We start from the raw sequence: 13,037 nt of genomic DNA on the forward strand, positions 1-13,037 counted from the left end.
CAAGGCGATTCTTCATATTAAAAGTCATTGTAGCGCCCCAATTTTTTTTAAGCTGTTATTTTAAGGTAAAACTGCTTATCCTAACCCTAACCCTGAAGTACAATTACTACATAATGCCACTTTAAATGATTGGTGGGAGTGATCTCTCCTTCTGTTTCCTTGGATGTTGAAAAACGATGTAGTGTTTGTTCTAGATACGACAGCACATCGGCATGGAGGCCTCGTCTCTAGTGGTATTTGTGGGGATAGGTCTCACGTAAAAGAGGCCGTTGTATTGGCTGTACTTGTACTTGTTGCCATTTATAGGCTTATTTATTGTCCATAGTGTATCATTTCCTATCGCTGACACAAGTAGGTTACCCCCATGAAAAACCGTGCCCCCTTTTCTCCTAGTATGTATCAGATGAGTAGTTCCACTGTTGGCAGACGCTCCATTCATTCCATTCAAAGTGATTGTGTGCATCTACACTAAATTTTCTATTCAACAGTTGGCCATTTAGCATTTTGTAACATTGCCCATTATATTAGCAGGTGCGTTGCCAGAATCGTTTAGCATAAGTAGCCAATGCTGTAGTGATGATTTTTATATTTGCATATACAGTGGGGAAAATAAGTATTTGAACCCCTGTCGATTTCGCAAGTTTGACCACTTGCAAAGAAATGTGTGATCTATAATTGTAATAGTAGGTGTATTTTAACAGTGAGAAACAGAATATCAACAAAAAAATCCAGAAAACTGCATTTTATAACATTTATGACTTAATTTGCATTTGATGCAGAAAATAAGTATTTGAACCCCTAGCAAAACATGACTTAGTACTTGATGGAATAACCCTTGTTGCCAAGCACAGACGTCAGACTTTTCTTGTTGTTGGTCACCAGGTTTACACACATCTCAGGAGGGATTTTGATCCACTCCTCTTTGCAGATCCTCTCCAAATCCTTAAGGTTGCGTTTTCAATGGGAGGGAATGAGGGAATGAGGTTCAAGCCCAATATTCCACGTTACATGGCCCCATCCATAGTCCCCTCGATGCAGTGGAGTCGTCCTGTACCCTTGGCAGAGAAACAGCCCCACAGCATAATGTTTCGACCTCCATGCTTGACGGTGGGGATGGTGTCATATTCAGCATTCTTCCCCCTCCAAACGCGGCAAGTCGAGTTGATGCCAAAGAGCTTGATTTTGGTCTCATCTGACCACATCCTGTCTCCCAATCCTCCTTAGAATCATTTAAGTGTTCATTGGCAAACTTCAGACGGCCCTGTACATGTGCTTCCTCGAGCAGGGGGACCTTGCGAGTGCTGCAGTACTTCAAACCATTACGGCGTAGTGTGTTGCCAATGCTTTTCTTGGTGACTGTGGTCCCAGCTGCCTTGAGATCATTCACAAGCTCCCCCTGTGTAGTTCTGGGGTTATTCTGCACCTTTCGGATGATCACCGATACCGCACGAGGGGATATCTTGCATGGAGCCCCAGACCTAGAGCGATTGACAGTTGTTTGGTGTTGCTTCCATTAACGAATAATCGCACCAATAGTTGTCTGCTTCTCACCAAGCTGCTTGCCGATGGTTTTGTAACCCATTCCAGCCTTGTGCAGGTCTACAATCTTGTCTCTGACGTCCTTGGTCAACTCTTTGGTCTTGCCCATGGTGGTGAGGTTGAAGGTGTGAAGTATGATTCTTTGGACAGGTTTCTTTTATACACGTTGAGATCAGGTGTACCTTGTTAGGCCTAATGAGGACTAATCTGTGTGCTTCTTGGGCACATAACTGGTCATTGGGAGCCAGAATTCTTGCTGTTTGCTTGGGGGTTCAAATACTTATTTTCTGCATCAAATACAAATAAAGTCATAAATGTTATAAAATGCAGTTTTCTGGATTTGTTTGTTGATATTCTCACTGTTAAAATACACCTACCATTACAATTATAGACCACACATTTCTTTGCAAGTGGCCAAACTTGCGAAATCGGCAGGGGTTCAAATACTTATTTTCCCCACTGTACATACAGTATATAGTATACATTTATATCTGTATACATACCGGTATATTTACATTCTACAACCAGTCTCAAAATTGGAATCACTACTGTGTTGCATTGCTGCTCTTGAAGCTGGAAATGTTTTTGTCCGTAATTGTCCCTCTGCTTTTTTTTTCTCTATCGCTGCCCTTTTGGGGCTGTGCAGGGGATTGTGGGACTGGGCCTCATTTGCGTCAAACTCAGCAAAACAGATTTTCGACTGGCAGAAAGGTGTTCCCACGGCACACTAAAAATGTCTGATGGCCGAATGTGATGCACTTTTATTCTGGTTATCCTTTCAACGTTTTTTACACATATGAGAGATTTATTCCATTATTATTATGTTACAGTGATACTGGACATATCTGGAAAATATCAGCACTTCACTTTTAGAAATATATTTCTTAATGTTTATTATTATCTGCCACTACCTTGTCATCTGTCAAAATACTACCCCAACATCACCAGTGGCTCATAATCAAATGCACCGCACACTGTTTATTCGTAGTTCTTTTCGTAACTTTGATCTTGCGTTGCCACCTGAACTGAGACAGACACGTTGCTCTTTTGAACGCCGGCGTGATGCAGGCCGTGGGTGGTGTGCTCCCGTCATCCCCTAATCACATCTAATACTCTGGACACCACCTGTCCTTTATGGTGCTCAGTAGGGGGGGGCGGGGGGGGGGGGGGTCTGATCCAAACTCGGCACTGCGCCCCTAAATACTCCCCTTCTCAGAGACAGCCAGGTCAGAGGCCAAGGAGACTGGCGTCAACATGCTCCAGAACTAATGCAAGTGCAATATGACTTGTAAGAGTGAAGAATTAAATGGACATTTATGTTTGTGAAATGGTATGCAGTATAAACATAAAGTATAAAAAGTTCATAGAACAGGATAGGTTAAAGATCTCATTTTATTTTATTTTAATTTTACAATTTTTGATCCATTGGCAAAGGCATGATATGGGTAGACAGAACCTTTAAGAGAACATTGTGGATGTAATTAGAGCTGCTAATACTGACGCAAAGGTAAACTTACCAACTTTTGCCACAAATCACAAAAGCATTTCCAGACAAAAGATGAAAACATTCTAAGACAGATAAAAGACACAGTGAGTCCTTAATGTACATGAAAATAAATCAAAATGTTACCATATTTTGGGCTGGTAAATCCACACCTCAATTTTGTATCAATCTCACCTGTGTGAATGGTACCCTTGGCACTTAAGATTCTAAGAAGGCATTTAAATGAAAAAACACAAAACATCTGAGACAGACACCTGGGGTTTAAACTAATTACTGACGGCTCTAAATACACAAAGACACGAATAAATACAAGCCAGGTATAAACCCGAATGCAAACCAGGTACAAAACATGGAGGGTGGAACAGAAGTACAGAAGGGGACTGGAGCATTGCCACTCACCGACTTGTCAACATCCTCATTATCCCAGATTCCCCTGCTTACAATGTATAATGACCTGCTCTTTCAACATGGCACCAACCCTGAATAATACATCCGCCACCACCAGGAGCTTCTTATGGGTTTCATTCTGAATAGATCCTGAATAGGTGTTAGAGACATTGTGTTAGAGCTGCAAATTAAGGAACACCTTGTGGACTCTGCAGCACACTACATTTACCTAATACTCTCTTGTGAGCTCAGGTCTGGGTGTTTTATCTGTTAACTACACAACACACCACCCACCTTCCTCCTAGTTACTCCTGCCATGGTGATTGCCTGTGTCACATTCCTAATCAGGACGCCTGGTAAAGGTCAACTCTAATGTTTGTTATCAAAAATAGTTTAAAAACATATGACATTTAAGCTTTGACAGTTACAAAAACAAAGGTGCAGAATTGTGTCTCATGACACATGATTAATAACTCTCCTGGAAAGACATCCTAGTGTACTGGTGTGTACACTAGCCTTGGGGGCATGTTTCAGTTTAATTGATTTGTCGCCCTGCTTTCTCACTAAGCCTTGGGTATTGGCCTCAGACAAACCTGTCATGACTTTAATTCTCCTCCTGTTAATCTATCAGCCTTTGACCCACGAGACAAGCAAACACGTTCCGTGACAAATCCGTCGACATCCGCCAAAGCGCGTAAGATGCCTGCCCCCAACTATTTTTGGTTTTCATTAAAAATAGCAACATTTCGGTGTCGCTAATTTCCATTTGGGTATTTAAAGATGTTGAAATTAAACTTTCAATGTAGTTTACAAAAACATGTCTGGGTTAGTCCATCAGGACCTACCAAAGCCTCTGTCAGACATATAAAAAAAGAAAACATAAAGACATTTGCTTCATAACTCAATAGATGTTGTCTGGATGACAAATGACCCATATTAATGTGCGTGTGTGTGCGTGTGTGTGTGTGTGTGTGTGCCCTCTAGGAGCTGAAAAGCCGGTCCTCGCACTGCTCAGCAGGAGATTTGGTGGCTCCGCCGAACACCTCCACGTCGTTGTCGGCCCAGGCCACCACGTTGCCCGGCATGTAGTTGGTGCAGTTGGCCATGCCGAGCACGTCCTGAGGCCGCAGGATGCGATCCCAGATGTTAAAGTGGCTCAGCTCACCCACGAAGGCTTGGGTGGCATCGAAGCGGCCTCCCACGATGTCCTGTTGAGGCCATAAACGACAGGCCTCGTTAAGACAACAACAACAAGCTCTTTTTAATCTTTTCCTCATAGGAGGATACACTGTGCACTTCTACTCAACTACTGTGTCTCTCCATCAATGGAAATGAGATGGCCTTTCGCAATGTGAAGTGAATCCCGCTGAGAATGGGAATTGTCAACAAGTGAGAACTTGTTTGTTGTTATCAGTGCCTACAGAGTAGTCTAAAGCAAAGAACACTTCAATGAAGCTCATTACAATGTGAAATAAATACTGTCTGTCCGTCAGTGTAGCATTACAAAGCCATTTGTAAGTCCCTGTTTAGACAACAACACATCAACAAAAAAACAAGCTTTGGACGTGTTGTGAAAATGACTGCAGCGGTCCCTGTCTTTCTCTCTATTCTACTCTTTTCAGAGACCAGTCTATGTCCATGTCCATGTCCACTTGTCCATGTAGCCTCTCAAGAGCCAAAAAGGTTAGGGACAATATACAGCTTCAACATTAAGTTCTAACCCCACGCCTATCTGAGGCATTAAAAGGTCCTGTACATTTACAGAGTGAAATTCCCTCACGTGAGAAAGGTAGCCTGTGATGCTCTCACCTGTTCCTGGCCCAAGACGATGACTCCATCTGGCTTTATGGGGTGCCAGGGAGCCAGGTCCTCCCCAGAGCCCATCCTCTGGCCATCCTGATAGGCCTCCCAAAGGCCATCTCTGGTGGTCCAGGTTACGCAGATGTGGTGCCACCTCCCATCGTTCAGTGATAAGGGCAGCCGGGCCACCTGGAGTCAAAATGGCATAACATGGGGAATCAGTGAAATCAAGAAATGCACCTCAACCAATCATAAAAGGAGAGAAGCATTGACATATCTGAAGTCGTAGTGTTTATTTAAAAAATGGTACCTACATTTAGTGACATAGCTTCACATTTTTGCGATTCTTCAACAAATGTAATGGGTAGAGTGAGGAAGTAAAACTAAAGGCCGTGTACTTCATTGAAGAGATTATTCACCCTCTCTATGCAGTATTAATGCACTGGGCCAAGGCCATGCTTCAATTATCATCCTGTTTAAGGTTAATTAAAATGCTAGAGTGCATTTTGAAAACCACTAGAATTGTGAATTTAATGCGGCCTTGACCATAACAAGCTATTTCAGCTGGCTATGTGTATTTCACTAGGGCGTTGTTAGACCTGGGTAATATGAATAGCCCGGATCTCTCTCTCTTTTTACAAAAATAATAATAAAAAAAAATGTAGCCCTGGATCTATTCATTATGCATGTCGATCACATGAAATGCAATTTATGTCTATAAAAACCTTGCAAATGTTCTCGCCGTAATCAGCGCGAATCTATGGGCAACCTTTGGCGATGTCCATGTCCTGTGTCAGTGTGACCTAGCATGAAAGTGTTTTCATGTTGACAAGCAGTGTGGTGTAATGGATGGGGTAATGGTCATGTGAGTCAGACAGACGGTGCGCCCTGCATGCCATGGGCTGTCTTAAGGCTTAGTGTTTTCTGTCTCAAACTGCATGAAAAAATAAATTAAATCCTGGGGGACGATTTCCCACGGACCCCCTTACAGGTGTGGGTTAAGCCCCAAAGGTTTTTAACTCCTAGCAACGACCCTGTATTTTACACTCACGCAGACACAGCTAGTCATTCCCAAACACCCCGTGCAACGAGCACTGTGTTTGTAGGATAGAAAAAGGTCAGTGTGATATCTGAGATTACAGTGAGTCACCTTCCCTGACGGCTTCTGACAAGTGACCTGTGTCTTTTTTTGCTGTCTTCTTTGTGCTTTAGAAGGGGACACAAGCTGTGACATTGATGAGGCGTTGTGGTTCAAAAGAGAGGAGACACTAGAGACAAGACTAAATGTGAATCGGACTCATTTTGGTGGTCTGTTATTGAAGGGACTAGCACAGCTGCCTTTGAAAAGAAGCTTCCAACCACTTTAATTACTCTATCATGGCATTTTTACGTTTGTTTGCTTTGTGATCTTTAGTGTGACGAGGCTTATGTTCGATCATCATTGTATGGAATGTTAGGATATATACAGTAAGTACAGTAATAAACAGTCTTCATATCATGTCTGCATACTGCAAATTGTTAATGATTTAAGGTTAGTTACTCTCACATGTTACAGTTTTTCTCGATTGATTACATTCAAAAACTGGAACTTATGGCACAATGACCACAACCTGTAACTCATGTGCCAACTCCCTAAACCAATTCTGCTAAACTATAAGCACAATTATCTGCTTTAGACACAGATTTCAATTGTTAACCGCACTTTCTTCAAAACACAACACACAATTATCTGCTTTAGACACAGATTTCAATTGTTAACCACACTTTCTTCAAAACACTAAACACCATCCTCTCTACTTTGCACACTTCATCAATGCTAAAACCTCCTTGTTTTCAGACAGAACACACTGCTATTCAAATGGCAAAACTTCCATTTCCAAGGCTGTTGTGCAATTTGAAATCAAAGCTTTAGCTATATGATGGCCACAGGTTAGCTCCTGGTTTGGAGAACAATTGATGGCAACATTGAAGTGAGAGGTGATCAGAGAGGCAGAGGAAGAGGATGAAGAGGATGAAAAGAAAGAGCAAGAAGGAGAGCCATTATCTCTGATGAGATTCGGGCCACTGTGGTCAACCATGTGGTCAACCATGGTTTGACCATGCAGGAGGCTGGCCAGAGGGTTCAACCAAACATAAGCCGCTTCTCAGTTGCATCCATTCTCCGGACATTCAGAAGAGGGATTAGATAAGAAACACTACTATGACAGGAAAACGCTAGTTTGAATGCCTTATCAGGAGCATAGTATTCTTGTATTTCGAGTATTTTCCATTGTACTGTATTTGTAAAATTACGTAAACAAATACAAAGTGCAACCATTGATGACCAAGACATATTCCTAAACATCAATACAGTGAGCCTAGCCACAGTGGACTGTGTTCTAAGGCGGAACACCTTGAGAATGAAGCAGGTGTACAGTTATGCTATGACTATGTGCAAGTAAGTCATACACATTTCCACAACTGACTGCGTCCTATCAGCACTGACACATTACTGTACTGTATTGTAATCCAATCCAATGTTATTTTCAAGTGTTTCACAACACTGTGTAGATCTATTTCTGATACAACATTGTCAATATTACAGGATTGCAGTAGTTTTTTGTCCTTTTTTATTTTACATTTTTCTTTCTTTTTTTGTTGACTGTACTGGCCTATATCCTATTGTTTGTTCTGTGCAAATCATTTACACATTCAGTTGTGTTTGCTGTGATGTATAGGCTACAGCACTTTTGGAAAAAATAAAGAAATATTTTAGTTGTTATTGTATATTTGGGTGTTGTTTTATATTTGAGTAAAAACATCATACAGTTATATTTTACTACAGGAGTAAGCATACAGTAACACTGAACATGAAGAGGCATAATGCTCCTGATAAGGCCTTCATACTGGTGTTTTCCCATTCATAGTAGTGTTTTCCATTGAGCACATCAGTGTTCAATCGATGCTTAGAATGTCTACTCATATAATGGTCTGTGTTTGTCATTTGAAAGCAAAATACCCTTTTGAGGTGACATAACACTGTTTTGAAAGCAAAGTTGCATTTTGCAGGAGATATAAAGGATTTTGCATTTTGTGTAAGTGGTTTTGGGATTTGTGTTTAGAGTTTGGAGAAAAAGAGGCATGCTTTCAAAAAATGTGTGTTAGCAATCGAGAAAAACTGTAAGATATGAAGATCTTTGAGAATAAGTGCAGAAAATATAGGTTTTTGCTAACATTCCTCTGAGAAGGATACTATTGCTAGGCTACTTCATGAAACCTGTCACAACCACTTGCTGTGTTTACGTAAGACAGTTTTTATTGATTTGCCATACTGGTTTAATATTCAATGTTCCAGTGAGAAAGTTCATTTCCAGCCTCGGTTTGGATCTTGGCGTGGTATGATTGATTTTGCGCTTGAAGAGAAGGAACCCAAAGGGTGAGGCTAAATGGCTTCCCATCAGAGCAATTACAGAAATGTCATCTACTGGATCACCACATGCAGGTGTCCTTTTGCCTCTTTTGCCATCTTATATAGATCACTGCCTGACTAAAATATAAAACCGCAACATTATGTTGTTTATGTATGACACTGTTATTGTAAGATATTGATCTGTTTTAGACAATTTTGTCAAATGGTGTTAAAGCATGTTTTACATTTAAAAAATCCCCCTATTATTATTACTGTTATAAAGTTCTATATGTGAAAGTTCCATTGAGTCTCATGAAAGGCACTTTGAAATAAAATGTATTATTGTTATTATGATGATGATGATGATGATGATTATTATTATGGTTATTAATATTATAAAGTATAAAGCATATATAAAGTGTAAAAAAAGCTTTTTTTCAGCTAAATGTATCAAAAACAGAAGAACTGATAATAAAATGACAGAATTCTAATGCTAATTATTTATTAAAGGATCAATTTTTAAACTTTAAAAACATGGTATGTTTTCGTGGTTTGTCATCATTGACAAATCCCTGGTGGAAATTCTAATACTGAGTAGGTTTTCCTCTACCCAGTGGAGTTCAAATACAGGAATGTCTTAAATCAAATTATTTCTGAAGCTAAATAATAGGAATCAGGCAGATGTGTCTGTTTGAGCTCTGTTATAGACAGGCTTTGACAGATTCATGAGCGTGTCAGGACATGATTACAGAGGCAGTGACAGATTCGTGCTCTGTGAAGTCTTCAGAAACACTTGGAAATTGGGAATAGGATTAGCATTTTGGGAAATGCTCCTTGGCAAATAAGACAAACTGTAATGCAAGCCTGAACCATAAAACCTGAAATTATGAATCATCACAAAGCAATGAGCAAAGACTCATTCCTCTCTAGATGCTGACCTACCTTGTCATTGATGAGGAGCTCAATAGGGTTGTTGCCCCACTCAATGAGGACAATCTCATTGGCCTGTCCTGGGACTCCGTAGGAGAAGGGGGTTCCGATGCCAGGCGAGGAGCTGGACTTGAGCCACATGCAGACGGTGAAGGCGTACATCTCTGGCAGGCTTTTCTTCACCCGGCCGTACAGGTAGTTAGTGCGCAGTGGGAAGGACAGCTTGAAGTTCTCGGGGGACCTGAAGCCACTGTTACCTGAGGCGAAATGGCGAGAATTGTTGTTATCACACCTCAGGAGCAACACAAAGAGAGAGAGAGAGAGAGAGAGAGAGAGAGAGAGAGAGAGAGAGAGAGAGAGAGAGAGCTATTCGAACACATTCATTGAGGCCATAGGTTCAGAGAGTGGAGTGAAGTGGTGGGGGGGGGGGGGGGGGGGGGTACATGGGGGAGGGAGTGAATTTGGGAAAACAACGGGGGAGCAATGTAAGAAAGAACGAGTGAGACAGCGAATGTGTGAATGAATGAAGATGGGAATGGGTGAGTGTGAGTGTGTAAAAGAATGAGTGAAAGGTGAGAGAAGTGAGCAGGTGCGTACACGATGTGCGCACAGGTGTGTGCAGAGTGAAATCAACGATGAGTGACTGAATGAATCTGAATGTGAATGCGCCTATAGAGTACATATGATTTTATGAGTTGGTTATCTATGTGTAAAAGGGAGAACCACAATGAAGACATGAGCAGTATCACAGAGTGTAACTGAGGCGGACTGAATGTGCATGAGAGAATGAATGAGTGAGTGAGCGAGGGAGTGTGTGAGTCAGTGAGTGTGTGAGTGAGTGAGTGAGTGGGTGTGGGAGAGAGGGAGTGTGTGAGTCAGTGAGTGGGTGCGGGGGAGAGGGAGTGTGTGAGTGAATGAGTGGGTGTCTGAGAGAGAGTGAGTGTGTGAGTGAGAGTGAGTGTGTGAGTGAGTGGGTGGGTGTGTGAGAGAGAGTGAGTGTGTGAGAGAGAGTGAGTGAGTGTGTGAGTGAGTGAGTGGGTGTGTGAGAGAGAGTGAGTGTGTGAGTCAGTGAGTGGGTGTGTGAGAGAGAGTGAGTGAGTGTGTGAGTGTGTGAGTGAGTGGGTGTGTGAGTCAGTGAGTGAGGGGAACGGGCAGTGACCGAGCACGCCTAATTAAAGGGCAGAATGTCTGGCAGCGGCACCATGGCTACCTTTCTCCAGCTCTTTGATCCGGTTCATCAGAGCGCTCAGGGTGTTCTCTGTGCTCTGGCGGTGGGCGGCTGTCTCGTTGTACAGCTGCGACTTCTCCTCCTCCAGCTCGTTCACCTTCTTCAGGAGCTGGCTCTCCAGGTCTCCCAGGCGACGCTGCAGCAGGTCGCGCAGCTCGTTTGGGAAGGAGACACCCGAGACGTTGGCTCTCATCTGCTGTTGCTGTGAGAGGAGACAATGGAGGTGTCATTCATAATTGTCAGTGCTTATAGCATGCCCTGATTTTTCCATTCCAAATGATGCAGTTATTTTAACGATTATTTTTAACTATAGTGAACATTTCTGCGGCAATGTAGCATTTGTACTGTATACTGAAGGGTCAGGTAAGAGCGTAATAAGCCCGGCCTATATTGTTTGTATTATCATTCTCTGAATATTATTTCATTACTTTACTTTTCTTACTGTAATTTTATCTGTCTTATGAATTGAGCTGTTAAGGTGGGTGTTAATGAATAGAGCATATATTTCATATTTCCAACAGCCTATCAAAGCTTTATAGGCTATCCTATGTCTGATCAATTGTCAGGATGTGAGGTCATCTTTGAAGGCCTATACAAGGTCAACCTAAACATAGAATTTTTTCAGTACACCACATGCCATATGTGTTAATGGAGATGACTTGCCATAAACCTACTGGTGTTCTCATTTACCTGCTTTACTTTTTTCCCTTAAAGTTTATTAATAATTTCCACTTTGTAGACTACATTTGGCTCGCCAGATAGGTCAGAAGGAAGGAAGGGATATACATAGCCTTATTAGTGGGATGATCCCCACAAATCCCCAACGCCTACACCAAACTACTCAAATAAACAAGGTCTGCAAGAACGTTCCATAATTAAGATTACCAAATTATTTTTACTAATATAACGAACTAAGAAATCACCAAGGGCATCACAAGTCATGAGAAATATCCATACCTCTAAATTCTCAAGACGGTCTTTCAGACTTTGCATGGTCTTTCCCATGTTGTAAACGGTATCATTAGGATCCCTGGGGACATCGTCCATAGTGTCCTGCTTGGTTTTCCTCCAGGAGCCGGAGCTGTCAGAAGCGGACTCGCAAATAGTTAGTTTAGATGTCAACTCCTTTATGGTGCCCAGCTGGTTGACGATGGTTTCTTTCTGCTGAAGTATGGTTTCGCGGAGCTGCATCACGGTGTTTCGCAGCTCCTCTTCTTGTGCCGAGGATGACTGCAACGGCTCCGGTGGGACCGGGCAACTGTCCGCCCCGATGGGTACGGCGGTACACAGAAAACGTTCGCCTTTCTCCGCTTGGCCATGAGCAAACCTCCCAAAAGCCAAGGCATAAACACAAAAGAGTCCGAAGTGGAAGCTATTCATAATGGAAAAGATCGAAAGTTCAGACATATTATAGAGCAATTCACTTATCTGAACGCTTTGGTAAGCAGCAACAGGTTTTAAAGTCTTCTCAATATCATTATGTTAACTTCAGAAATAATTAACCTAATTTTCTGTCACCACTGATAGAGCAGATCAAGAATAAAAAGGAAGCTCCTCCACATCGTTGACCTGGCGTTGTGGTTCTGAAAAGACAGCGACTTTTCCATAAAACAGATTACCGCCTTGCGCTTGCTGGAAATCGGATTGGTTGTAGTATAGACGTCACCACTCCTAGAGAGTAGGCGTTTAGAGTGTACCAGCCAAGATGAATAGCATTTGGTAATATGACTTTAATTAACTAATGCACTTTACCTGCATACTATATAATTTGTATTTTTTTTAACTGAGCTATAATGCCTATATTATTACATAGGCCTATTGCACGTTGCATTGGCGTGTTTAATTATCTGAACACTGACAATAAATATTTCCAAGCCCCCAATTTCATTTTAAAGTGGTAAGATAAACACCTTGGTGTCTTATTAAAAATACATCGTTGCTTTTGAACTCTTCTTTCCTTCTTTCTTATATCAGACGCATTGTAAATCAAACTAGGGTTAATTTAGTGTCAATCTGCTTTGATATTGATGCCATATGATTGAGACTATTTTAGCTTTACTGCCATGGCTTGGGCAATTTTGGAAAAGAACAATGCCAGCTGTATCCTCAAGGATAAGTAACATCCAAATACAAGTAAACATATACCCTAAATATTATCAATCCTGTTTAGAATCAATCCAGTCTAAAAATATATATTATATAGTATTATAAATTGACAGATGCATCTATTAATGCTTTTTACATTCAGGCTGAGTGGGCAT

At 41.6% G+C, this 13,037-nt stretch overlaps 1 protein-coding gene across 1 annotated transcript; it reads right to left on the reverse strand.

The window, feature by feature from the left end:
* Positions 1-2,913: 2,913 nt before the first annotated feature.
* Positions 2,914-12,376, reverse strand: nptx2b (neuronal pentraxin IIb). Its single transcript, XM_012814460.3, has 5 exons — positions 11,734-12,376; positions 10,759-10,978; positions 9,561-9,805; positions 5,240-5,419; positions 2,914-4,638 (listed from the first exon to the last, which is right to left on the reverse strand). Exons 1-5 carry the CDS (start codon positions 12,181-12,183, stop codon positions 4,411-4,413), a joined length of 1,323 nt encoding a protein of 440 aa, XP_012669914.2. The 5' UTR covers positions 12,184-12,376; the 3' UTR covers positions 2,914-4,410.
* Between the last annotated feature and the right edge of the window lie 661 nt (positions 12,377-13,037).

Source organism: Clupea harengus, chromosome 23 (genome assembly GCF_900700415.2).
Source record: "Clupea harengus chromosome 23, Ch_v2.0.2, whole genome shotgun sequence".
Lineage (NCBI taxonomy): Eukaryota > Metazoa > Chordata > Actinopteri > Clupeiformes > Clupeidae > Clupea > Clupea harengus.

Excerpts from the sequence above, each read along its gene's own strand:
- nptx2b (XM_012814460.3), bottom strand. The coding sequence starts at position 12,183 with ATGTCTGAACTTTCGATCTTTTCCATTATGAATAGCTTCCACTTCGGA. Across the intron at positions 5,420-9,560 it reads AGCTCCTCATCAATGACAAG|GTGGCCCGGCTGCCCTTATC; the intron begins GTAGGTCAGCAT and ends TTTTGACTCCAG. Across the intron at positions 4,639-5,239 it reads TCGTCTTGGGCCAGGAACAG|GACATCGTGGGAGGCCGCTT; the intron begins GTGAGAGCATCA and ends TGGCCTCAACAG.